The following is a 24,985-nucleotide window of genomic DNA, read 5'->3' as shown; positions in this document are numbered from 1 at the left end:
GTGTAAAATCCAGTGTAACTCACCACAGTTTCAGAATGGCTGTCCTAATCGGCATAGAAAACTTGTTGAGTTGTATAGTCTTTGGGTGTGGCTAATTATGATATGTGATTTTTTTTTGCATTTTTGAATAATTGTGTTTAAGTTTTTAAGGCTTAAAAAGTGGTTGTTGTAGAAACGTGGACATTGATTTTAAGGTGTTTTCAGTGAGGCCTCAGAAAAGAGGCATAGACAAAGCTCTTGAATACTGAGAATGTTAGCAGAAATGCTCAGCTGCATCGAGCCTGCAGGGGCCCTAGAAGGAGTCGAACAGGCACTGGCTGCAGTGAAAGTGCTCTTCTTGGGAGGTAGTGCAGGGTGGAAGGAAAGCAGCACTCATTAGCAGTGATGTTGGACACCTACCAAGGAATGTTTGCTTCGGGCAAGGTGTGGACAGTGTTCTCCTAGGTGCTTGTAGTAAGCACTGAGCAGTGATGTGTGACAAAACTTCATGTGGAGACACAACGCACACCTTTACTCACCCCAGATAGGGATTCCATGACCAAAAAGAATGGACACCACCAAAGTCCAATGAGGTGAACCAATGAGTGTCTTATTGGGGGTGTCACTTACAGGATATAGGTGAGTGGTTCCAGGAGCAGAAATGACTCAATGACAGCTGCATCACCAAAACCCACCCCAGTGTGGGTGACACTTTACAAAAGTTGGGAAACTTGGGACATACTGCACTGCCTGCCTGGACTTCAACAGGTTGGAGAGTGCCCTTTCCAAGAGACACTGGTTAAAACCTCTTCCAGGCAGCTCTGCTGGTTTCTGTTTCTTCCAGACAGTCGGTCTGTTTTCAGAGCCCATGCTGCTCTGCCTCCCTCCATCTAAGAGGCACTGTGAACTTCTGCTGCTTTTACTCTGGCAGGGAGAGGCCTAGTGAATCTAGTCAGCCTCACCAACTTCCTGAAGCTATTTCGAGTTGTTTACCCACTTGAAATGCTACCCTGCAAGGATAAAACGTTTCAATCTCAGAGGAAACTGTTACATAACAGAGGGGAAAGAGGGATGGAGAGAGGGAGGGAAGGGGGGTAGATTGAGAGAGATTAAGGAAAGGGATGATTGGGGAAGTCCACAGCCTGTCTAGTTTGCTAAAAATTAGGAAATGCACTGTGGAGAAGGAGTGGTCTGGCTGGGCAATGGTGGCCCACGACTTTAATCCCAGCACACAGGAGGCAGAGGCAGGCAGATCCCTGTGAGTTTGAGGCCAGTCTGGTCTAGAGTGAGTTCCAGGACAGCCAAGGCTACATACACAGAAAACCCCTAGGGTGGGGCTTGGGGCTTGGGGGTGGAAAAACCCACAAAAAGAGAAAGAGCACACTGCTGAGAGTGTTGCTGGACATTGTTTGTTGGAGAAATTAGGCTGTGGCCCATGGGTGATGGTTCATCTCAAGAGTCCAGGAACAGAGAGGAGATGCAGAAATATCTGGGGGTAGAGGCTCTTAGAGGTGGCATCCATGAGTTACTCAGGACACTGACAGGTTTTCTGAGACTGTCACACTGGACATGGCTAGCTTGGACCGGAAAGCATAGAAGGGTTAACTGAAAGAGTTAAAGCGTGCAGGCCTGCAGAGGCAAGCTGAAGAAAGTAGGTCAGTGGCTGCTACCAAGGCCCCAGTGATGAGGGTCACCACTGTGGGCTCAGAGAACAGAGCATCAAGCCACGGGGGGCAGGGGCTCTGTTTTAAGGCCATAACTCCTAATGGAATTTGCTGCTAGGGTTCAGATTTGCTTTGGACCAGTCATCATCTCTTCTACCACGATAACAAAACAACCCAAGATAATTATAACAAACAATAGGTTATTTTGGCTCACTATTTTGGAGGATCTGGAACGAACGGTGTTGCTCAGGGCAGACCCTCACCAGTACTCCAGGCCTCTGTCAAGTGGGAGGTCTTTGAGCAACTTTCAGGGTCAGAGTCTCCTCTTCAGCCTATCAGTCTTAGAAGATGTTGGACACTCCCTCCCCCATCCTGGGCCCTACCCTGGAGAGGTCAAGAATCCTTCCTCTAGAAAGGGAGGAACTTGGGGCTGGAGAGATGGCTCAGAGGTTAAGAGCACTGACTGCTCTTCCAAAGGTCATGAGTTCAATTCCCAGCAACCACATGGTGGCTCGCAACCATCTATAATGAGATTTGTATACACAATAAATAAATACATCTTTAAAAAAAAAAAAGAAAGAAAGGGAGGAACTTATAGGCCCCTCCTCATGGCACCACCTGCTGTGATACAGATGCTAGTCCTATGCCTATGCCCCTGTCAATAAACCCTAATGAAACTCACTGGGCCACAAAAAAGAATACCTTCACTGGTGTGCCTGGCAAGCCACAAACTATCCATTCCTTTTCACTGAGACTTGGAGAAAGAGAGAGAGACAGGAGCCCTCAAAGGGGTGGAGTCTTACTTAGCTAGCCTCAGATGGAGCCTGGACAAGAAGAGTCAGAAACAAAACACAGGAACCCCACAGTTGCTAAGGACTAAGCCGCTGCAGGTCTAGCCTGTGTGATGGCATCGGGAGGGAGGGAGGACAGGACTGTCACACTTGTCTGGAGACCAGGCCCTAGAAGCCAGCCTTTCTCTGTACGTGGGTGCTAGGTATCAAAGAAGCTTAACAGGCCGCTGCGTATTAAGCCTCTGGTCACCCTTGAGTTACCAGGTCACCTTCTTACCTCCCGGCTTATCTGGCAGCAGCCTCTGGCTAATGAAAACGCAGGGCCGCCTCTGGAGAGCTATGCTTACAAGGGAACTCTTCAGATCGCCATACTGAGGCTAATCCTAACAGCCAAGTGACCTTGAGCCAGATGGATCCCTTCTCTGTGCCTTGGTTTCCCCATCTGTAGAATGAGTGTCATCTCATACCTGTCCTGCCTTCCTCCTACCCTTTCTTCCCTGTTTCTCTCGCTTCTGGCTTTAGTTTTCGTTTTCATTTGGGTTTTTTGAGACAAGGTCTCAGGTAGAGGCTGGCCTAGAACTCTTGATCTTCTTGCCTCCCAAGCATTGGGTCACAGGCGTGAGCCACCAGGATCAACTAGCCACGTCTTGTCTGACAAGTACATCAGGCAGCTCACAACTGCCTGTAACTCTGTCTCCATGGCTCTGATGCTGCCTCTAGTATCTACAGACATTATCATCCCCTCCCCTGTTCTTAAATATTTGTGTCTTGTTTTTTTGTTTGTTTGTTTGGTGTTTTTTTTGGGGGGGGGGGTTCAAGACAGGATTTCTCTGTGTAGCCTTGGCTGTCCTGGACTTGTTTTGTAGACCAGGCTGGCCTCGAACTCACAGCGATCCACCTGCCTCTGCCTCCTGAGTGCTGGGATTAAAGAAAGGTGTGTGCCACCACCACCCAGCTCTGTTTTAAAATTTTTAACTTTGTGTACGTGTGTGCATGAGCGCATGTGTGAAGACAGAGGGCAATTTTGGGGAGTTGGTTCTCTCCCTTCCACCTTTAGTGGATTCTGGGAACTGAACTCAGGTTGCCAGGCCTGCATAGCAACCCCCTTTACGCACAGAACCATCTCGCTGGCCTTATTTCCCATTTTCTGACGAGACAATACACTCGCTCATTGTAGCAAATTCAGAAAGTAAAGGAAGGAGAGTAAAAACGTGCAGAACAAAAAGAGCCTGTAACCTCACTGCCCAACAGCAATGAGGTGCCGGGGGGGGGGGGAGGAGCCAGCTTCCTGACAGGTATGTCCCCCTTGTACCCTATTGTGTTCTATGCTCCTGAACTGGCCTTGCAGATGGCAGAAGCTCAGCCATCACCACCCTATAGACACATCCTCAAGGTGGCCCCAAGTCATCATTTCTGAACCTGAGGTTGGGTGCTAGTTGTTGACTGCTGACTTGCCTGCCAGGTAGGACTGCATAGTGGTCAGAACCCAGGCATAACCAACACCCCATTCATCTCCTTCCCTCTAGCCTGCCATCAGGAAGCTAATGCTAGCGGTTCCGTGGGAGGCTCCAAATGGCCTGGCAGAAACATTTTAGGGGAAATTCTGTTTTTTTCCTAACATCCAGCTTGGTGGAGGTACAAACTCAGGTTATTAAAAACAAAAAAGCCTCCTTTATTCTTTTTTGTTTGTTTGTTTTGTTTTGTTTTTCAAGACAGGGTCTCTCTGTATAGCCTTGGCTGTCCTGGACTCACTCTGTAGACCAGGCTGGCCTCGAACTCACAGCGATCCACCAGCCTCTGCCTCCCGAGTGCTGGGATGAAAGGCATGAGCCACCACGCCTGGCAACTCTTTTATTCTTAAAAGGCAATACATCTTTAAAGAGAGCAGAAGGCCACAAGTCCTTCATGCTTATCTGACTCTTACTATCCTTTGACAATGGAACTTTAGGGGCTTGATCCACTGTGAAAGGTTTTGAGGAGGAAGTTCTCATCTTTCTATTGAGTGGAAACTAAAACAAAGAACTAAGAAAACAAGAGCTGGAAGGATAGATAACTCAGCAGTTAAGAGCACTTGCCATTCTTGCAATGTGATTGAGTTTGGTTCCCAGCACTCACATGGTGACACACGACCAACCACATTGGCACGCACAAGGTGCACATCCATGCAGGCCAAACACTCATACACATAAAGTAAAATAAATCAAAAGAAAACAGTAAGATGCTCCCTGGAGACTTTGAAGAACTGTGGGCCTGCCCAGACCCCAGCTCTGGATTCCCACCTCCTGTATGATAAGGCGCTTCTGTTGTTCTGTGGGGCTCTATCTGTTAGCCCTTTGTTCTGCAAGCCCAGGCAACATCCCCACCCTAAAGTCTGTTGTCCAACACTCATGAGCACCTGGAGGCCTGAGCTACACGTGGTGGTCAGTGCCGTTTTTACACCCTTCACAGCTTCCACCCACGATTCAGGGGCACTTTAGATCCAAGTCCCACCTGTGAGCCTTTAGGCAGCTGCCCTCCACTGGCCGAGAGTGGAACCACACAGGGCAGTGGGATCTCTGGCTATTGGGCAGGGAATTCTGGTGTCTGAATATGGTGGGGATGGGGGAGGGGAAGGGATTTGGTATCACAATGGGGTCTGCGGATGGACCTGCCTTTCAAATGTGGCCGAACGGACATAAGCTTGACTTCGATTTAAGGAAATTGAAGAAAGCCATCACGTGTGACCCACAAGTTCAAGTGTTGAAGGGGTTATTAGTGGGTGTAACCAACCCTGACTCCAGAATGAGGAGGCATTTCTCAGTGCTCAGAAGGCAGAAGCTGGAGAGGCTGCCCAGCTGGAACCCGGGTCTGTGATCCACCAGGATGTGCACTCTCCAAGGTCACCTGCCTGGCCCTGGCGTCCAGAGGAGGGTCGGGAGAAAAAAGGTGTGCAGACAGACGCCCAAAGGACTCTAGGGCTGACTTCAGGCTCCTCAACGTCTGCCCCACCAGGTGTCCAGTCCCCTACCTCCGGCTGGCCGGGCCCCACCCCAAGGCATAGGCGGGACCTGACTAAAGTTCAGCACCATCGTCTTGGAGGGCGTGCCCTGGGTGTGGCTAGACAAGCCACGCCCTCTAATGACCCGCCCCTCAATTAGGCCTCGCCTCCACCTCCCCAGGCTCTTCCACTGACCACTACGGACCGCTCAGGATGCGCCGGGTGTCAGCGACCCTCCGCAGCAGGGCGAGGCCCCGGGGGCGGGCCCGGAACGCAACGCCGGTCCCGGTCCCAGGGAACCAGACAGGTGAGGGCTGGGGCCGCACGTCTCAGCGCCCTTTTCACAGACAGAGAAGCAAAGGAGCGAGGGGCTGCTATGCTGGGGACCGTGTCTAGGAAAGGGGCGTGCATCGCACCGCTAGGGCGCCTCTGAGAACGAACTTTCTCGACTTACCGCTAATCCAGCGGGCGAACCCAGCTGAGCCGAAACGGGGCAGCGAGCGGCCCGAAACCAGGCGGTGGGCACGTATTAGCTTTTGCACCGATTTGGCGATGGTCGCCCCGCGCAGTCCTGGATGCCTGGAGAAGTCGGAACCGGCTTCACCTGGCGGAGCGCGCATCCCGGGGGCGGAGGGAGCTAGCCAGGATGTCTTCTGGGCCGCGGAGAGGTGTTAAGAAGGGGGAAAGTGAGCCTGTGAGAGAGGAGATGCTGAGGTCATCCAGCAACCAAGACCCAGGTTGTGCCTAAGCTGTGAAAGGTCAGATCTCCCGAAGGAGGGAAAGTGACTTTTAAGTGTGTCATTTCAAAAAAATATGTCGAAGAGGGTTCTACACCTGATCTTAGCCAAAACGCCGAGAAGCGATGCTGATGTCAGCTTTGCTAACTCTTAGAAACACAACCAAAACTGAACCCCGCATTTCTCATAAGAGCTCAGTCCGGTGAATTCAGGAGGTGTGTTGCCTCTGAGGAGGGCTTAGCCTTATTGCACTGGAGGAAGCTGAGAGCTAGAGGTAGCATTGCCCTCAGAGTGCAGTGCTCTCAAACTTCCAAATGCTGCGACTCTAATACAGTTCCTCATGCTGTGGTGAGCCCTCCCCTCCCCCCAATAAATTTGGTTTTGTTGCTACTTCATAACTGCAATTTTGCTACTGTTATGAATCTTAATGTAAATAACAGTGTTTCCCAATGGCCGTAGGCTTGAGAACTGCTGTTAGTGGGCCCATTGCTGGCCCCACACGTGTGGCTAGTTTTAGCTTCCTAATTGTTACTCTGCAGGAGTGCTTTTGTGTTTGAAGAGGCTAACCCTGGGCCTGGTCGTGCTGGGGAAAGGGGCACTCTTTCCAGCACCTTCAGCACAGTAGTCTAGAGGAGTGGATGGCCTTAGAAAAAGTTACCTTGGGGTGGCCTGAGGCCCTGCTGAGTTCACAAACAAAAGGCTATTAGCATAGGAATCTCTGGAGAAGGTCTGAGAGTCCAAATGCCTGGTTGTCCCTGCCTGGCTTCAGGGAAGATCAGTGTCCTTCCTTTGTGTCCTTTGGGCCCAGTGTCCAAGTGCATCCCAGACACAAGGCCCCTTGTTGGAGTTTGGTTGTAGCCCCCTCTTACCTGGGATAGCTTACCCTTGTCTCTCAGTTCCCTTCTGAGATCCAAGGTGAGTGCTGTATTCCTACCCCCAGGCTGTGGACAGGACCAGCTGAGTGTGGTGAAAGCCCTTCTTCTTCTTCTTCTTCTTCTTTTTTTTTTTTTTTTTTAAGATTTATTTATTTAATGTACACCGTGCTTTTTCTGCATGTATGGGTACCAGATCTTATTACAGATGGTTGTGAGTTGTGAGTTACCATGTGGTTGCTGGGAATTGAACTCAGGACCTTTGGAAGGGCGAGCAGTACCCTCTTATCCTCTGAGCCATCTCTCCAACCCCCGAGCTCTTGTTCTTGAGTAATGCAGTACGTGGGGCTTCTGTAGCCTGTGGCCTGTGGAGTTTGTTTAATGGGCTGGGAAGGGAAGGGAAAGGAAGGGCCCTGAAGCTATGTGGAGATTGGTTTGGTGTTTTCAGAAATACTAATAGGGATGTCAGATAGTAACTGAGACGTGTGGTTCCCACAGTCTGTAGAATGGGCCCGTTACTGAGTAGGCCAGAGGTACTCCGGAGGCCTGTGGTCTCCTGTGGGTGGGAAAGGCGGGCACAGGGCAGGACTAAGAGTGTTATCATCCTCCCCATCCCGCTCAGCCAGGGTCTCCTATCTAGACTGGATGGAGGGTTTTGGCTCTGCTCCCAGGACAGCTCCCTCGTCCGGGAGGTTTTCCAGGAACACAGGGTTCCAGTGGCTGGATGCCACCTCCTGCTAACCCCCGATGGGACCTTGAAAAGTGCAAAGAGAGAAGCTCAATGGCTAGGTGGGTCTTGTGAGCATGTTCTTGGCTTTATCCCTACAGGCTGCTGTGTCCATACTGCAGGGGAGAAAGTGAGGTCCAGTGATAGCCAGTGTGAGTCAGCATGACGCTCCCCTGCCCTTGCCATATACACCCCCAGAAGATTCAGGGTTACATGTTCCTGGTTCTGCCATGGGAAGAGGACACATGTCTATGATAGGGAGTCAGGCCTAGTTGGCCCATGGCTTCAGGGGCATGGAGAGATGGGCTCAGCAAGGACAAGTGACTTCCCTAAGGGCTTTTCATATTCAGTCTTAGAACCACATGTTGTCCTGACTGCTGGTTGTCTGAGGGACCCTGCTGTTAAGGGTACCTGTGTATGCATAAGTCAGTCATTGCTAAGACGTTTGACACTTCTCCCTGCCACCTCATGATTCACATTTGACTTTTGGAGAGACACAGAGCAAAATTACATAAGGACTCACAAGCCTGGCTACCAAAGTCCGGGTAAGGCTATGCCCAGAGGCCTGCCTTTCCTTTCCCTGTACTCACACAGCCACTGCCAACATAAAAGGGAACTTACTAAAAAGGTCAGGGTGAGGGAGCTGTAGGCCCCAGGAAGGACAGAGGACGCTGCCCCCCCCCCCAACTTCCCCCCCCCCCCCCCCCCCCGCCGCCCGGCCTGTGGTCCAAGGTTCCAGATAAAAGTTTAACAAGCAAGGCTCTTTCCCAGGCATCTGGTTGGCCTCGAGGACTCGGGAAGGAGAGGGGAGGAGGGTGGGGCCCCTCATGGATCTGGCTGTGTGCACCTCCGGGTGGAAGATCTGGGAACATAGCTACTGCAGGTGGACTGGGTTGTTATGTCAGGTGGGACAGGGTGCAGATCCTCATGGGCTGGGAAGGTCGCCATGTGGTGCCCATACGTCCTGTGCTCTAACCCCAAACCCTAGAGGACCAAACTGGATGTGTGTGTGTGTGTGATTTTCGTGTTAGCGTTAATCCTGTTTGATTCTTTTTTTTTTTTTTCTGTTGCTTTTCACTCTCTTGAAGATTTAACTTCCACAAGGAACAAAAAAATGTGGCCCCCACCTGGCCCAGAATTGTGTGCAGGGGGTTGAAGGGTCCAATGCATGGCCACAGTGAATGATAGGGGGCTTGGCAATGTCCAGTGTCCAGTGTCCAGAGGGAGTTCAGAAAGGAGGCTGAAAGCCACCTGCCCTCAGCTTAGCTGAGGAGTGCCGTCCTGGGAACATGAGGTGTCTTCAGGTTCAGTTAGGAAGGAGATTGTGCCTGCTGGGTCTGGAGGGAGGTTTTGAGCAGTGGAGAGAGAGGCAGGTGGGGCTTGTTTGGTGGATGTCAGGCATGGGGGGGAGAGCCTGTGAGGTGTTGGAGAGAATTAGCTGTGGGTCTTCAGGTTGAGCTGGGAGGATGCCTCTCTCTAAGTAAGTACTTTTTTGCTTGTTTTTCAAGACAGGGTTTTTCTGTGTAGCCTTGGCCATCCTGGAACTCACTCTGTAGACCAGGCTAGCCTCCAACTCTAGAGATCCACCTGTTTCTGCCTCCCAGGTGCTGGATTTAAAGGTATGCACCACCATACCTGGCTCTTGGTAATACTTAAAGCGTCCCTGGAAGAGGTCTCACATCTCTGCTTGTCCAGTGCTTTCACTTAAAGGCCAGATGAGACAAAGGAAGCCCGGGTGCCCACCCTGGTGTTTGCCTTGGGCAGGTTTGTTGGCTTCAGCCTCCTCATCTGGAAGATGTGTTGATCTCTGAGCAGAGTCGTCAGCTGGCCTTGCAGGCCCAGGGATGGGTAAAAGGGAACCTGATGGGGCCTGGGGCTGTAGGAGACAGAGAGAGAGAGAGAGAGAGAGAGAGAGAGAGAGACACAGAGAGAGACAGACAGTGTGTGTGTGTGTGTGTGTGTGTGTGTGTGTGTGTGTGTGTGTGTGTGTGTTGGCCTGGAGTGTTTGAGAAATAGCTTAAAGTCCTACTGAGGGATGTTGTTCCTTTGGTGGAATACTTGCCTGGCACACATGATGTCCTGGATTCCATCCCAGGGATGGTATAGACCTAGTGTGCTGGCACACACCTGATATCTTCTCAGTGGGAAGGTGGAGACGGAAGGATTAGTTGATTCAAGGCAGTCTGGAGTACATGAGACACTGGCACTAACTCTGTGTACTAGCCCTGCCTCCGTGTCTCTACCGTGCAGCCCCACCCTCCCCTGTAACCTACTAGAGCATAAAACCCATTTTGCAGATGGGGAAGTCTGAGGTCAGTGTGAAATGTGGACTGGCTTGCTGCTGGGTCAGATATAGGAGCCCACGTGTTTGTTTATCCCTGCTGTAGGATGGAGAAAAGGTCTCGGGGTTTGGGTAAGGAAGACAGTCCCTGCCAGGGCCACTTTTTCTTGAGCTTCCTTCAGCTCCATTTAAAGGAAGTTGGGCCTCCCTGGCCAGAAGGCTCCCTTGAATAACAAGGAGGAAGAGCTCATCCCCACTGCCCCACCTAAAAGCTCCTCTATTTAGCTTTTAATGGAAAGCCAGTAGTTAAGATGCTGGGGCTCTCCACCCTGTGAGTCCTCTAGAAGGCTGGCTAGAAATGTCATGTTTGCAGGACTGCATCTGAAGCCCCTCCAAGTGTACCCCAAGGCCGTTCTTTGCACCCTGCCTTCTTCCACATCTTCTGCTCTGGGGCGGCCATCCTTCTTGTTGGGTTTGCCCTAGAAGTACTTTTCTTTAGCTCTTTGGCAAAATTCGACAAAGGCTCCAGGGCTTCTGATAGGCAGTGTGGCAGGGCAGGCTGGACTTCTTTCCTTGCTGTTGTCGTTGGCTTCACCCTTCATCCCTTACAGTTTTGAGGCTCAATGACAGGGCAGGAAATCTGCCTTTTAAGATTCGTGACTGGCTGGCTCTGAGGTGTACCAAGGCCTACAGTCACTAGCTGAGGACAAGCACCCCCTCCCAGCAAAGCCCTCCCTAAAGCACCGGATGTGGCTGTTGACAGACATAGTGTGAACCAAGTGGGGACATTGCGGTGCCCCACCCACTCTGCAGCAAAGACATATTTTAGGGGAAGTAGACTGCGGTGGTTTCCTTGATGAGCCACAGACATTCATCCAGTCCTCTCGAGACGCTACCCGCTGGTGTTCCATTTGCAGGTGATGACACAAGCCCAGGGTAAGAAGTCCCCTGTGATAACGGCGACTCTCAGCCTAGGCTCCCTGCTTCTACAGCTGGGGCTGGTCCAACTCGGGTACACAGAGCGCTTCTGTCTGTCACAGCCATTCTATGTGGCATATACTTCCGCTGCTGGCCGGCCACCCCTATCAGCCAGCCAGGACCCTGTGTGATGGAAGTTGTCGTCTAGTAAAGCACTATGCGGGTGGACCACTGTGGGTACTGCAACTTCTCTACCACCTCTCTGTCTGGCTGCCACCCAGCTGGTAGCAGGTGGTGAGGGTGGGCCTCTGCTCTGCTTGCTCAGCTGCAAAAGAATGCAGAAGTTGTCACTCTAAATGGAGGACTGGGAAGTGTTGGCTGCCTGGCATCCTGGGGAAGAGCCTTGAGGCTGCCCAGTGTCTGCCTAACTATGTCTACCACAGCTCCAAAATCCCATGTCCGCGTCCCTGGCCAGGGGGATGGTGTAGTTCCACATTCCAGGATACTGCAAAGGCAGAGGGAAAGTGTGGACTGTGGGGTCAGCTTCCAGGATACCACAAAGGCAGAGGGAAAGTGTGGACTCGGGTTGGTCTGTGGGGTCAGCTTCCTTCAGTCCAGCCCTGGTGTTTATGGAGACAGACCTGGTGCTTCAAGAGAGGTGAGACTCTGGAATCAATAATTCAAATTATGGCCAGAGGTGGTGGTGCACACCTTTAATCCCAGGCCTTGGGAAGCAGAGGCAGGAGGATCTCTTGAGTTTGAGGCCAGCTGGTCCACAGAGTAAATTCTAGCACAGCCAGGGCTACATAGAGAAACCCTGTCTTGAAAAACAAACAAACAGAAAGGTTCAAATTATGGCTATGCCTCTATCAGCTAGTGACCCAAAGCCAGGGAGAGCTAGCCTAGGGTTACAGTGAGAGTGTGTACTCTCATGCATCTCCCTGGCACTTTTGTGTTCCTATTAAAGGTCAACACTGCTGTCTCTGCTTCATAGCATTTTGCTATAGTTTGGGGCTGTGTGTTAGCACATTTTTTTTTGTGGTGTGTGTGTATGTGGGTGTATTGTGGGGTGTGTGAGTGTGTGTGTGTGTGTGTGTGTGTGTGTGTGTGTGTGTGTGTGTGTGTGTGTGTGATGGGTGAATCCATGCCTCTTGCTAGAGATGTGAGTGCTTTCCAGATTCTTGCTGCCCCACCAGGCTCTGAGGTGAATACCCTGCTATAGGAATGGAGGTGCCTTCGTGCTGTGGACCACATAAGCCCTCATAGTCAGCAGAGTCGTCCAAGAAGGCTTGGTCAACATCACAACCTGGGGAGTCACGTTTTTACCCCTAAGGGATACTGGTTTTCATCATCATCATTATCTTTAGAGGTTGGTGTATCATGTTAGGATGGAACCCGGAGTTAGGCAAGTGCTGTACCGCAGAGGGATGCTCCCATTGTGCCTCTTTTTTTTTTCTTTTAATCTCAGCCACCTTGGGACTGGAGAGATGGCACCATGCTTAACAGCACTTGAAGCTGGGCCTGGTGGGTTGTATTTTTAATTGCAGCACTTGGGAGGCAGGGGCACAGGTCTCTATGAGTCCCAACATCAAGAGAGCACTTGCTACCCCTGTGGAGCACCTGAGCTTGGAACCCATGTCAGGTGATTCACAACAGCCCTGGGGAATAGGCAGAGGGCACGCACTCGCGCGCGCACACACACACACACACACACACACACACACACATTTATTTTAAGAAGTAAAATAAATCTTAGCTATTTTGATGAGTGAAAGATCAGCTGCCATTCAAGTTTCTTGGCCTGCTGTGTAGTAGTAAGCATGTTTTTGTAGCTGCTGGCCATTGTGTCTATTTCTTGTATTCTTTGCTTCCATATTAGTTCAATTTTAAAAGAAAATTATATGTTTAACTCTCATTGGCAAGATCTCATTGCAAATCAAAGAGATTGGATCTTTGTTTTCTTTCTAAATAGCTTTTCCTACTTTTGTTCATCTGAGTTAATGTTTGTCTTTCAGTTATTAGGAAATAACAAAGGCAACACTTTTCATGTCTCTCCCTCCTTTTCCCCCTCCCCCTCCTCCTCTTCTCCCTCCCTCCCTTCTTCCCTCCCTCCCTCCTTCCCCACTCCCTTCTTCTGTTTTCTGCCTTTGGAACAGTGCTTAGCTAATCATTATTTATGGTCATTTATTGTCTTGTCTCAGCCCTCAGACTCTATAGATTTACTTAAGGTCAGCTCAGCAGCTCTGGTGGGCCTCCTGGGGCACTGTGAAAGTGCCTCTCTGCCCTCAGCTGAGCACCCCACAGCATCACAGCCCCCCTTTTTCTCCAGGCACCTGTGCTCAGCTCCATCCGCCCCCTCGGGGTACCTTGCAAGTTGTCCGTGGAGATGGCACCTCCTTGGGGACTGTGCTCATGTTCCACTGCCCCTCTGGCCACCAGATGGTGGGGTCTGGTCTCCTCACGTGCGCCTGGAACGGGAGCATCGCCGACTGGTCTTCAGGAAGGCCTATGTGCAAAGGTAATCCTCCCCGCTTCCTGAGCTGCTGCACCAGCTTAGCTGCTTGGTGGGGTGGGGGAGATGGGGGCCCCAAATCCTGTCACAGTGAAGGTAGTTGGTCCAGTCATAGGCTAGCCCACATTGAGGGTTGTCTTCCCCCTGTTGCCTGCTATCACATCTGAGTACAGACACGGTGCTGGTTCCAACCCCTGCCGCTGCCCTGGCCCCTGACTGGTCACTAGTACCATCTGAGTGGGCACTCTCATCTTTGAAGAGGTGAGAAACAAACCTACCCACCTCCTTATCCACTCTCCCTTCCTTCATGAATGCCTCAGGCAAACCCTGAAGCGTGTTCTAGGTGCCAAGAATTCTAGGAATTGGGAATGCAGAGGGCCGGGATTGTGCCAGCCCTGTATCCCGTCTCAGGGAAGGAAGACGCATGTTCTAGTTGTCTGGTTGTGTGTGTGGAGAACCTGTCTTGACTGTCCAGGCCTCATGAGTGAAGGATGGTATGTTATGTTAATGCACAAAATCAAAATAGTTTAGTGCTTATATATGCTGCAGGACTTCTCAGGGCCTTTACCATCCTTGTGTTGGCTCAGTCTCTTGAGGTGAGGGTGTCTGTAAGGACTAGGTTCTGAGATGCTGGGAACCCAAAATGGTAGGGCTAACCTGTCTGTGTCCTAACCCAGGTCGTGGCCAGGTGTCCCAGGAATGAGCTCTATGTGGTTAGGAAGCCGTGGGGACAAAGGGCACACCTTTGCTTCTTGTGGATGATTGTTACTTGCTGTCCTGTTTCAACAGCATTATTCACCATTGGCCAGAGCATGTCCGGTCTGAGAGCTTAAACTGTAGAGAGTTAGTATGCAGTCAAGAGGCTGAGGATGGGCTGGGGTCCTGAGGTTTAGCTGCCATAGGTATGTTGTGTGTATATGTGTTTGTTCAAATTACAATCTCAGGGTCTTTTTCAAAGAATATTGCTGAGAATCTAATGGAATGTGTTCTCAGTGACCATTGGTTTTGCCCCTTTCAGGGAGATGAGCTGAGAAAGGCCCAATGCTTGCTTGGGCATTATGAAACCTGACGCTGCCTCTGCTGGTGTCTTGTGCAGCCCAGGCTGAAGAGGGTACGGGCCTCCATGCTGCATTCCTTGTTAGAACTTACCCAGTTTACTATTCTGTGAACTCCTGTGCACCATGCCGAACCCGCTGAAATGCCCCTCCCTTTTGAAAATGTCTTCCCTGATAAATCCCTTTAAATATGTTTTTTCCCCAAATCTTTGCCTTAACCACTGGAGCCTGAATGCCTTCCCCTGAAAGCAAAGCCTCCTGAGGGCCCCGCCCTAACAGACCATGGGCCTAGCAGGTCCGGGTCAGCTGTGCCAGGAGCTGGTGGTTTTCTTCTAGCTGTACCCCCACATGAGACCTTCGGCTTCAAGGTGGCAGTAATCGCCTCCATCGTGAGCTGCGCCATCATCCTGCTCATGTCTATGGCCTTCCTCACCTGCTGCCTCCTCAAGTGTGTGAAGAAGAGTGAGCAGCGGCGCGCTGACAGGTACAGTGGCCTGGTGGCCTTCTACAAGATGGGCCTGGCTGTGCGTTTGCTTACCATACCTGCCAGGCACCCTGGGGCAGTGTCTTGAGGGTCCCACTGATCCATGTATCCTCATGGGTGTAGCCACAGTATGTGGATTCTGGGATCCTGGGGCTGGGCTGTGAAGACACAGGATGTGTGTGTGTGTGTGTGTGTGTGTGTGTGTGTGATCTTTTTGTCTCTGCGCGTGCAGTTGGTCATGTATGAATGTGGGTGCATGTACATGGAAGTCACAGGAAAACTTGGGTGTCTATCAGGAATTCTCCTGTCTCCACCTCTGATCTCTGTGCTGGGATTATAGACACTCACATTATGTGTCCAGCTTTTTACATGGATTTTAGAAATTTGAACTCATGTCTGCATGTTGCACAACATCTGTTTTTCCCCACTGAGCCATCTCCCTGTCCCACACACAGGGGACACTTAGTGAACCTGCACACACGTAGGACAGTCTGTTATCGTGTTAGTGGTATTTGGGACAGCCACAAATGGATACTCCACACATCAGGTGGGCATCACTGTCCTCACAGACTGTGGGTCTAGGATCACAGTGTACACTGCCACACCTGGCAATAGTTGACTCCTTGTTCACATTGTTTCATTGTGTTAAAGCATCCACATGAACTCACCATGTTACTCACTATTAAGGGTGCTACTGGGGCCAGTGAGACAGCTCAGTGGGTCAAAGGTCTCCTGTCTAGTCTGATGACCTGAGTTCTAGTCCTGGAACCCACACGATGGAAGGAATAACTGATCCCCACAAGCTGTCCTCAGACCTCCACATGTGCCCTGTAGTGCATATGCCTCCCACCACAAAATGAAAGTATAATTTAAAAAAAAAAAATCAAAGTTCTATCAGCCAGGAGTAGTGGCACATGCCTATAATCCTAGGGGGAGGCAGAGGCAGGCCTCTGAGGATTTGAGGCCAGCCTCATCTAAAAAGCAAGTCTACGACAGCAAGGCTGCACAGAGAAACCCTGCCTTGAAAAACAAAAACAAAAATTAAAGCTCTGTATTTGCTGTTCAGCACTACAAAAATAAATGAATGAATAAAACTATGTTTTTTAAAGGAGTGCCATTTGTTCTGTGGCACTAACAGCACGCCGTGTTCAGCAGCCTACTGACTCATGCTAGAACTTTCCACATCTTTTTATTTTTTTATTATTTTATATTATTTTGGTTTTTTGAGACAAAGTTTCTCTGTGTAACAGCCCTGGCTGTCCTGGGACTCTCTTTGTAGATTAGGCTGCCCTTGAACTCACAGCAGTCCACCTGCCTCTGCCTCCCAAGTGCTGGAATTAAAGGTGTGCACAACCACACCAGACTTTACACATCTTATTTGCTAAGTTGCTTTTCACTGGATTCCACACACTTTTTCCTATCCCCGTCCCTGTCCCTGTCCCTGTCCCTTTTCCCTGTCCTGTTAACATCTGAACAGCACAGGTGTCCCACTCTCACTGGGCCACTGCCACCCAGGGCACTGTGGAGGTGTTTTCTGCCTGTGCACAGCTGTTGGGAGATGAACAACCCAGCAAAGCCCTGTATCTTGAACTCTCTCCTCTAGGGCGGCACAGCTGTGGTACCAGCTGAGAGGCGAGGACCTGGAGACGGTGCAAGCTGCCTACCTGGGCCTCAAGGGACACAACCACAATAACAGCAGCAGTGTCAGCGGTGGCGCCAGTGGTGGTGGCGGTGGCAAGCCAGGGATTCAGCACAGCCAGGCCCATGACAACCACAGCTTCACCACGTGAGTTACCTAGGTCACAGGCTTGGGGTGTGCTAGGGGCACCGAGGCCTAGGGACCCTTTCTCCAAACTAAGCTCTGCCAGGTCCTGGGACAGTGGCCACCCCACATTCTGGGGCCCTAGTACACCTACTTCTCTGGTGCCTCAACTCCCAACCCCAAAACTGTTCTAGTGCCCTGCCCTGACTGACTTCAAGGCTTTCCAATTGCCTTATCTAGTGTGGGCATCTTGAGTTTACCCTGTGCCCTGCCACTGTGCTGTCTGCTGTGCCACAGTTACTCACTCTCCCCTCTCTGCATTCCACACCCCCTCACTTTCTCTTTTTCCCAGTGTCAGGTAGGCCACAGCTATGGCTCGTTCTCCCTTCATGCACTTTATCTTTATACTGAACTAGTAAATGCATGCCTTTCTTTGTCTGTCTCTCTTTCTCTCTCTCCTCTCTCTCTCCCTCTCCCTTTCCCCCCTCTCTCTCTCCCTCTCCCTCTCCCTCTCCCTGTGTATGTGTGTCTCTGTTTCTGACTCCAATAGGATCTCATGTAGCCCAGGCTGACCTTGGGCTTGCTATGTAACCAAGGATGACCTTGAACTCCTGGCTTGCCCACTTCCACTTTCCAAGTACTGAGATTACAAGTGGGCAGACTTAGTCTGTGCCATGCTAGGGATTCTATCCAGGGCTTTGTGCATTCAGGGTAAGCACTCTTGTCAACTGAGTCATACCCTCAGGCTCAGGACATAACCTTTTCTGACTAGAATCCGGCTACCTTGATGGTAGGTAGAGTAGAAAACACCCCAGGGTTGCTGCTGGTACTGGTGTGCCTGGCTTTGTGCTCAGCATCAGGTCACTGGGCTCTTGAAATGGATTCAGGCTTCTGTCTTTCATGCTACGAGACACCCTGTCCTGATGAAGGTTCCTACTGCAGTGGTGAGACACAGCATGTTGTTGGGGAAAGGGTTTATTTGGCTTTTACTTTCACATCATAGTCCATCACTGGAGAAAGTCGGGACAGGACCTCAAACCGGACAGGGACCTGGAGGCAGGAAGTGATGCAGAGGCCATCGTCCTACTTACTGGTTTGCTTTCTATGGCTTGCTCAGTCTGTTTTCTTATAGAACCCAGGACCACCAGCCCAGGGGTGGCCCCACCCACAGTGGGCTGGGTTCTACCACATCAAGTACTAATTAAGAAAATACATTCAGAAATTTAGATGCGCCAAGGTAGGAAAGATGTCTTTTTCAAGGCTGTCAAATACAAATAGCCAAAACACTAAGAATGTAACATTTATATAATTCCTGATTGTGTCATGGTTCTTCTTGCTATAGGTAATCTATTGTATATATGTGTAATAATATAAATGTATATGTACAAAAATAAAATAAAATAAAATGCCCTACAGCTAGATCTTAGGGAGGAATTTCCTGAATTGAAGTTCCTTTCTTTCAGATAACTCTAGGTTATGTCAAGTTGACATAAAACTAGCCAGAGCAAGTCCAGTATGGGGCCGCACACCTTTATTCCCAACACTTGGGAGGTTGGGGCAGGTAGATCTCTTCAGTTTGAGGCCAGCCTGGTCTACAAGGTACAAAGTGAATTTTAGGATAGCCAGGGCTACACAGAGAAGCACAGAATAAAACAAAAAAAACTAACCAGTCCAAACCCATTGTCTGTCTCTGGGGTTGCCACACTTCCACACTGAGCTGTGAATTCTTGTCATGGGTCTTCTGTGCAGACCTGTAGCAGTTAAGTTTTCCCTTGCTGTGATAAAAACACCACGATCAAAAACAGCTTCCAGAAGACAGTTTATTTTGAAGCCAGCAGAATATAAAACTGAGAGATCACTTCTCAACTGCACATGGCAAGCAGAGAGCAAACTGGGAGCCTAGAGAGGCTATAAACTGTCAAAGCCCACCCCCAGTCATGTGCTTCCTCCAGCAAGGTTGCACCTCTGAAGGTCCCACCCTGCCCAAACAGCGCCACCAGCTGGACAAAGTGTTCAAATACAAGAGACTATTTCTCTTTCTCAGCCTGCAAGTCCTGACACCTTTTGGGGTCAAGCCACCCTTTCACAGGGCTCACATAACACCATCAGAAAACACAGATGCTTATATTATGACTCATAACAGTAGTGAAATTACAGTTATAAAGTCACAACAAAAATAATTTTATGGTTGGGGGGGTCACCACAACATGAGGAAGTGTATGAAAGGGCTGCAGCATTAGGAAGGCTGAGAACCACTTCACCAGAGTACTAGATTGCCAGAGACAAGCCTGTGGTCTCTTGGCTGAGGTTGAGCTCCTCTACTATCAGTACATGAGGGCCTTTTGACTTGTGGGCTCAGTGTCCAAAGTGATCGTCCTGGATCCGGAGTGATTTGGGATCCGCATGAAGGGTGACTTTGTTTATTGACTTGAGATTCTGGTGTCTTACAGAGGCACCACAATGTGCATTTTGAGTCTTCTTTCTGTGTTAAGTTTTGTTGCTTCACAGTGAACTTGTGTTCCTTTTTTTTTTTTTTTTCTTTTTCTTGTTGTTTTGGTTTTTGGAGACAGGGTTTCTCTGTGTAGCCTTGGCTGTCTTAGACTCACTTTGTAGACCAGGCTGGCCTTGAACTCACAGCAATCCACCTGCCTCTGCCTCCCGAATGCTGGGATTATAGGCGTGCACCACCATGCCCAACTTTCGTGTTCTTTTTTGAGGGGGGAAAAAAATCAGTTTTTTGAGTCGGGGCCTCATGTAGCCCAAGCTACCCTCAGTGTCACTATGTGTTGATCATAAACTTGAACTCTGGATTCAGCTGCTTCTACCTCCCAAGTGCAGGGTATTGAAGGCGGTTGGCACCACTCCCAGCAAGAAAGGTTTCACAAATACACGAACTGTCCTGGCGGACTGCCCTCTGCCCTCTGCCCCTCCTCATCCCTTCACTTTCATTGGCTCTGGTGGCTTCTTTAGCAGCAGGAGCCCTGCATGGCTGCACTCAGCTCCTTCTGATGCCATCCTGGGCCAGCCTGATGCTGCTCTTTGCCCCACTAAGCTCACCTAAGGCAGCAGGGCCCCTGCTCAGCCTTTTGGCTCCCCTGTGGGTCTCTGCTGCTCCACACCTCAGCTGCCTTATTTTTTCTGCAGGAATCAAGATACACTTGTATCCTACACGAGTCCAGGTCTGTGCCTCTGCCCTGGGCTCATTTGAGAGCTCAGTGGATAATGGCATTTATTACTGCATCTGTCCCTGTATAGGAGAGGAAACTGAGGCATGGAGACAGCCACTTACAGTTCTATGTCATATACGATGTATCAAGTCTGATGTTTTCAAATGGAGTACCTGTTTTTCTGTCATCGCATCATGTTGGAAACTGGCTCTGCCTCCAGGCTTTCCTTCTAATGATGGGTCCTGTTTACCAGGGTGGTCTGAGGGCTTTGAGTCTTATCCTTGATTGACTGCTATGTTTCCCAGGCCTGTTTTTTAATTCTGGGGCTTAAGGTATCCTCTCGCCTCAGCCTCTTGAGTAGCTGGAGCTACAGATGGGTGCCTGGCTGTCTTTTTTTTTTTTTTCTTAAAATTTTTAAAGATTTATTTGTTTTATGTATGTGAGTGCTCTATCTGCATATATGCCTTATATGCCTGCAGGCCAGAAGAGGACATCAGATCCCATTATAGATGGTTGTAAGCCACCATGTGGTTGCTGGGAATTGAACTCTGGAAGAGTAGATAATACTCTTAACTGCTGAGCCATCATCTCTCCAGCTCCTTTCTTTCTTAAGTAGCATCTTTGGGCTAATCCTAGGAGTGGGTTGTTTAGGTCTGAATGGTTTGATTCTTTGTCGTAGAGTTCCTTACAAGTTAGTTCAGCCAATTCTTATGAGGAATGTAGCTCTCAGGAACTAACCAGGATTTGTGGTATGGTTGGGACTGTTTTGGCTAATGCCATTTTCTTTTACATAGTCAGGTCACTTGGGCTGGTTTCCAAACTTTTCTGTCATCCCTCCCCTAGGGCATTTACTCTGTTGCAGTGCTTTGACCAGACCATCCTGTGGGATGGGAGAAGTTAGATACCATTGCTGGAGGCAACCTGGTACCTAAGATACCTGTAGCTTCACTGGCTGGGCTGTGAGGCCCAGACATCCTGGGGGTACTTCTGGGGCCACACGTCTACCTCTCTCCACTTTGTGGATACTAGCTATCAGCCCTTGGAGATTTTACTGTAAATGCTCAACACATAAGGGTCGTCACAGAGCTGTTAGGCAACTGTGTTCACCTTCCTGTTGTGTGACAAAACTTCACGGGGTGACACATGACTGTTCATCACAGATACTGTACAGACACCACCGGAGTCCAGTGTGGTGAGCCAGTGAGTTTTATTGGGGTCATTTACAGGAATATGAGTGAAGGGTCACAGGAGCAGAAAGGACTCAAAGACAGCATCATCACCAAGGCCCACATGGTGACAGCTCACAAAAGCTGGGAAACTTGGAACATATTGTAGAGACTGCAGGGGACTTCAGTGGGTTGGAAAGTCCTTTCCAAGTGACTCCGTTGGTCTAAGTCTCTTGTAGGCAGCTAAACTGGTTTTCTACTGCTTCCAGGCAGCTAGCTGGTCTGGTTTCAGAGTCAGCTTTGAAACGATTTTCTCAGAACCTTTCCTTGCAGCTCAGCTTCCCCCTGAGAGAGACTCCCAGCTTCTATTGTTTAGGGGATCTGGTCACTTTCAGGAAGCTCCTTGGTGTTGTTTACCTTCTTGTTTAAGGAACTAACCTGCAGGATGGAATGTCTCAATCTCAGAGGAAACGGTTACACAACACTCTTACCTGGGGAGTGGGGCAGCTCTGGGTGACATGGATGCTCTACCTGGAGTGACCCATCAAGAGATAGAGGATGCTGGCTTGGGGGCCACTCTGAGAGTCCGCTCTAGTCATTATAGCTCTAGAGGGAGGAAGTAGGAAGTGATTGTGAGGTAGCTGAGGCCTTCCTGGGAGCTCTCAGTCTGGTGGTGGGGCCTGAGAAAGGGCTGTCTCCGAGCCAGGAGTGGTGGCACACACCTTTAATCCCAGCAGAGGCCTGGTCTACAAAGTGAGTCTAGGACAGCCAAGGCCACACAGTGAAACCCTGCCGCACCCGCCGAAAAAAGAGAGGGCTGTCTCCCGTCAGGTCTTCCTAACATGGTGGAGGCTTGAAGCCCCTATAGCCTTGGGTTCCCAGGAAGAAGGGCGCTCTAGACCTGGGGCCATCTGCCCCTCAGGCAAGGCCCACACTGCCTAAGTATTGAGCCTGCTTTCTGATTTTATGACATACACTCTAACCAGCCTTGCCAGTATGTGTGGTAGTATCCTAAATTCTTCCAGATGCTTGCTGTCTTCCTAAGGGAGTAATGAATTTGTCCCATTTATTGCAAGGTTAAAATGCTTGCGTTAGCTGGGCATCATGGTGCACAACTTTAATCCCAGCACTCTGGAGGCCAGGGGAGCTCTGTGAATTTGAAGCCATCCTGATCTACATATCTAGCTCCAGGTCAGCCAGAGCTACACAGAGACTGTGTCTTAAAAGGAAACATCAAAAGAAGAAACTTGGCTGAGAACTGGGAGTATATCATAATAGCTCAATTGGCAGAGGGCTTGCCTAGCATACACAGAGCCCTGGGTTCAACTCCCCCTATAAGCTGGGCTTCCCATGCCTGTAATCATTCACCTATTCACAAAACTACTAGGCCATTGCCTTTTTTTTTTTCCCCAAAGATTTTTATTAATTTATTGTGTATATTGGGCTGGAGAGATGGCTCAGAGGTTAAGTAAGAGCGCTGGCTGTTCTTTCAAACATCCTGAGTTCAATTCCCTGCAACCACATGGTGGCTCACAACCTTCTATAATGTGGTCTTGTGTCCTCTTCTGTATAAGTAATAAATAAATATTTATTGTGTATACAGTGTTTTGCCTCCATGTACACCTGCGTGCCAGAAGAGGGCACCAGATCACATTATAGATCATTGTGAGCCACCATGTGGTTGCTGGGAGTCGAATTCAGGACCTTTGGAAGAGAGCCATCTCTCCAGCCCCTAGGCCATTGCTTAATTTCTGTTACTGGTAGTTTTCTTGGGAGGAAGCAATGCTCTCTGGGAATGTTTCTGGGAGGTAATGCTGGAAGTAACTGCTCAGGAGAGTCCACCTGCGGGAAGGAGACAGAGATAGCACCTGAGGAAAGGGACACATGTGAGAAGAGGGGTCAGCCTGACAACCTGAAGAAAATAGAGGCCAGTAGTGACAATTTTGGTTTTGGTTTCTTAAAAAAAAAAAAAAAAAGCCACACACACACAGAGGCATATTATAAGAATGTGCTTTCATTGTAATCCCAGGTGTGGGCATATGGGGCTGCTTCGGACTGTCCACAGCAGCTGACTGTGATTTGCCTCATGCTCTAGCAGAGGCGTGGTTTTGCCAGCTGTAGATAATTTCTGCAACTGTGTGATATAGAAGGATTGTAGACAACATCCCAAGCAGCGGAGCCTGAGACAAGGCCCGCCTAGACTGCCTTCACCTGGGATAATGTCTGCAGTCCTTCCACAGTGTGATGTTTGGAATTCTGAGAACGGTTTAGGAGATATATAAATGCTGGAGCCCCGCTAGGCAGGTTGGTGGTTGTTCAGGGAAGTTGGTTGCAGTTTGCTTACAGCCAGTGGTCAAAGAAGAAACAAAAGGACAGAAATTAGATTCAGGGATTTTCCTAATTCCTCTTTCCCCTGTGTCCTTGTTTCTCTCCTATCTAGTGTTAGGGGTAAAACTGGGGGGATAAAGGATGGGAAAAAGAAGAACCCGCAAAGTAGCAAAGTCCAGCTACAGAAGAGGCCTCAAGTCTAGGAGCTAGAGATGAGAAGAGGATCGCCAGGTGGGCAGGGCCAGGTCTCCTCGGCCTGGAGAATTGCCTTATGTTTGGGGAACGAGAGAGCTGAAAGGGATTGTGGGCAGTTGACCCAACTCCAGGCCTCCAAAAAGGGCAAACCCAGAAGGAGAGGAGGTGCCATCTTGTTCCTATCTGGGACATTCCAGAGTTCTGGCCAGGCAGCTGTTCTGCTGTGGGTCTCATGTACCCTGAAACCTCTCCAGAAAGTTCCTTTCCTCTGGTGCTGGCAATGAGAGTGCTAAGAATCCAGGAAGACGAAGTAACTACTGTGGCAGGGCCTGGGGTAGGACTTAACAGCAGGAGAAGATGGCCTCTTTGGGCAGTGGTCTGTTAAGGCCCTGGGGGACCCCAGAAAAAGCCCATCTCTCTCTAAACATAGCTTCTGCCTCCTCTTCCCACAGAGACTTCAGTGACATCAGAGAGCAGGCTGGCATGACCCGCAGTGTGGACAAAGACCCTTGGACTTTCGGGATAGGAACTGCAAGCCCTGGTGGCTCCCCCAACTCTCCGTGCACCTACGTTAGGGTCCACGCAATGAACTCTGCAGGGATGGCCCCTGGAATGCCCATGAGGTCCAAAGTGTACCTTCCAGGGTGACCCCACCAGCCAGAGGGTCTGCAACTCAACACTTGTCCAGCTGGAGATGGGCCAGGGCAATCACCTCCAGCTATAGGATGCCCTTGGGGGCCTAGCTGACATCAAAGGCTGGGGCCCCAGCAGAGACTGGTCTGTCTTGGAGAAGCCCTCCTCTGGCTGTTACAGGGACCTGCTCATTGAACTGCTACAGGGATGAGGTCCCAAAGAAGCCACACCACAACCAGGGTTCTTTTAAAGAGACTGTGAGACATTTTAAGCAGATGTAGTTTTGCATAATAGAATAGGAAAATATTAATAAATACTTTCAGCAATACAAGTAGTCACCTCATCATCCTCTGGGGCACAGATGTGCTGCCTGGAAGCAGAGACCCTCAGAACTTTATTTGTAAATTGCAGGTGAAAGAAATAAATGTTTTCTCTTCATAAAAACACAGGGGGTGGGGGGCAAGGGCTGGGGGGACAGGGGGCAGGGGGCAGGGGGGCAGGGGGGCTGGGGGGGCAGGGGGCTAGGGGCTGGGGGGCAGGGGGGCAGGGGGGCAGGGGGCAGGGGGGCTGGGGGGGCAGGGGGGCAAGGGCTGGGCGGGGGGCTGGGGGGCAGGGGGCAGGGGGGCTGGGGGGCAGGGGGGCTGGGGGGCAGGGGGGCAGGGGGGCTGGGGGGCAGGGGGGCTGGGGGGCAGGGGGCAGGGGGGCAGGGGGCAGGGGGGCTGGGGGGTGCAGCTTGG

At 50.3% G+C, this 24,985-nt stretch overlaps 1 protein-coding gene across 1 annotated transcript; it reads left to right on the top strand.

Annotated features, from left to right (window-relative positions):
- The first annotated feature begins 5,558 nt into the window (after positions 1-5,558).
- On the top strand, positions 5,559-24,603 carry Susd3 (sushi domain containing 3). The gene is made up of 5 exons (XM_051171041.1): positions 5,559-5,718; positions 13,276-13,464; positions 14,850-14,997; positions 16,601-16,783; positions 24,068-24,603. The coding sequence occupies exons 1-5, from the start codon at positions 5,625-5,627 to the stop codon at positions 24,261-24,263; spliced, it is 810 nt and encodes a 269-aa protein (XP_051026998.1). The 5' UTR covers positions 5,559-5,624; the 3' UTR covers positions 24,264-24,603.
- The last annotated feature ends 382 nt before the right edge of the window (positions 24,604-24,985 follow it).

This window comes from Acomys russatus, chromosome 3 (genome assembly GCF_903995435.1).
Source record: "Acomys russatus chromosome 3, mAcoRus1.1, whole genome shotgun sequence".
Classification (NCBI taxonomy): domain Eukaryota; kingdom Metazoa; phylum Chordata; class Mammalia; order Rodentia; family Muridae; genus Acomys; species Acomys russatus.
The sequence above is the reverse complement of the archived record's forward strand: the minus strand, read 5'-3'. Positions and strand labels throughout refer to the sequence as shown.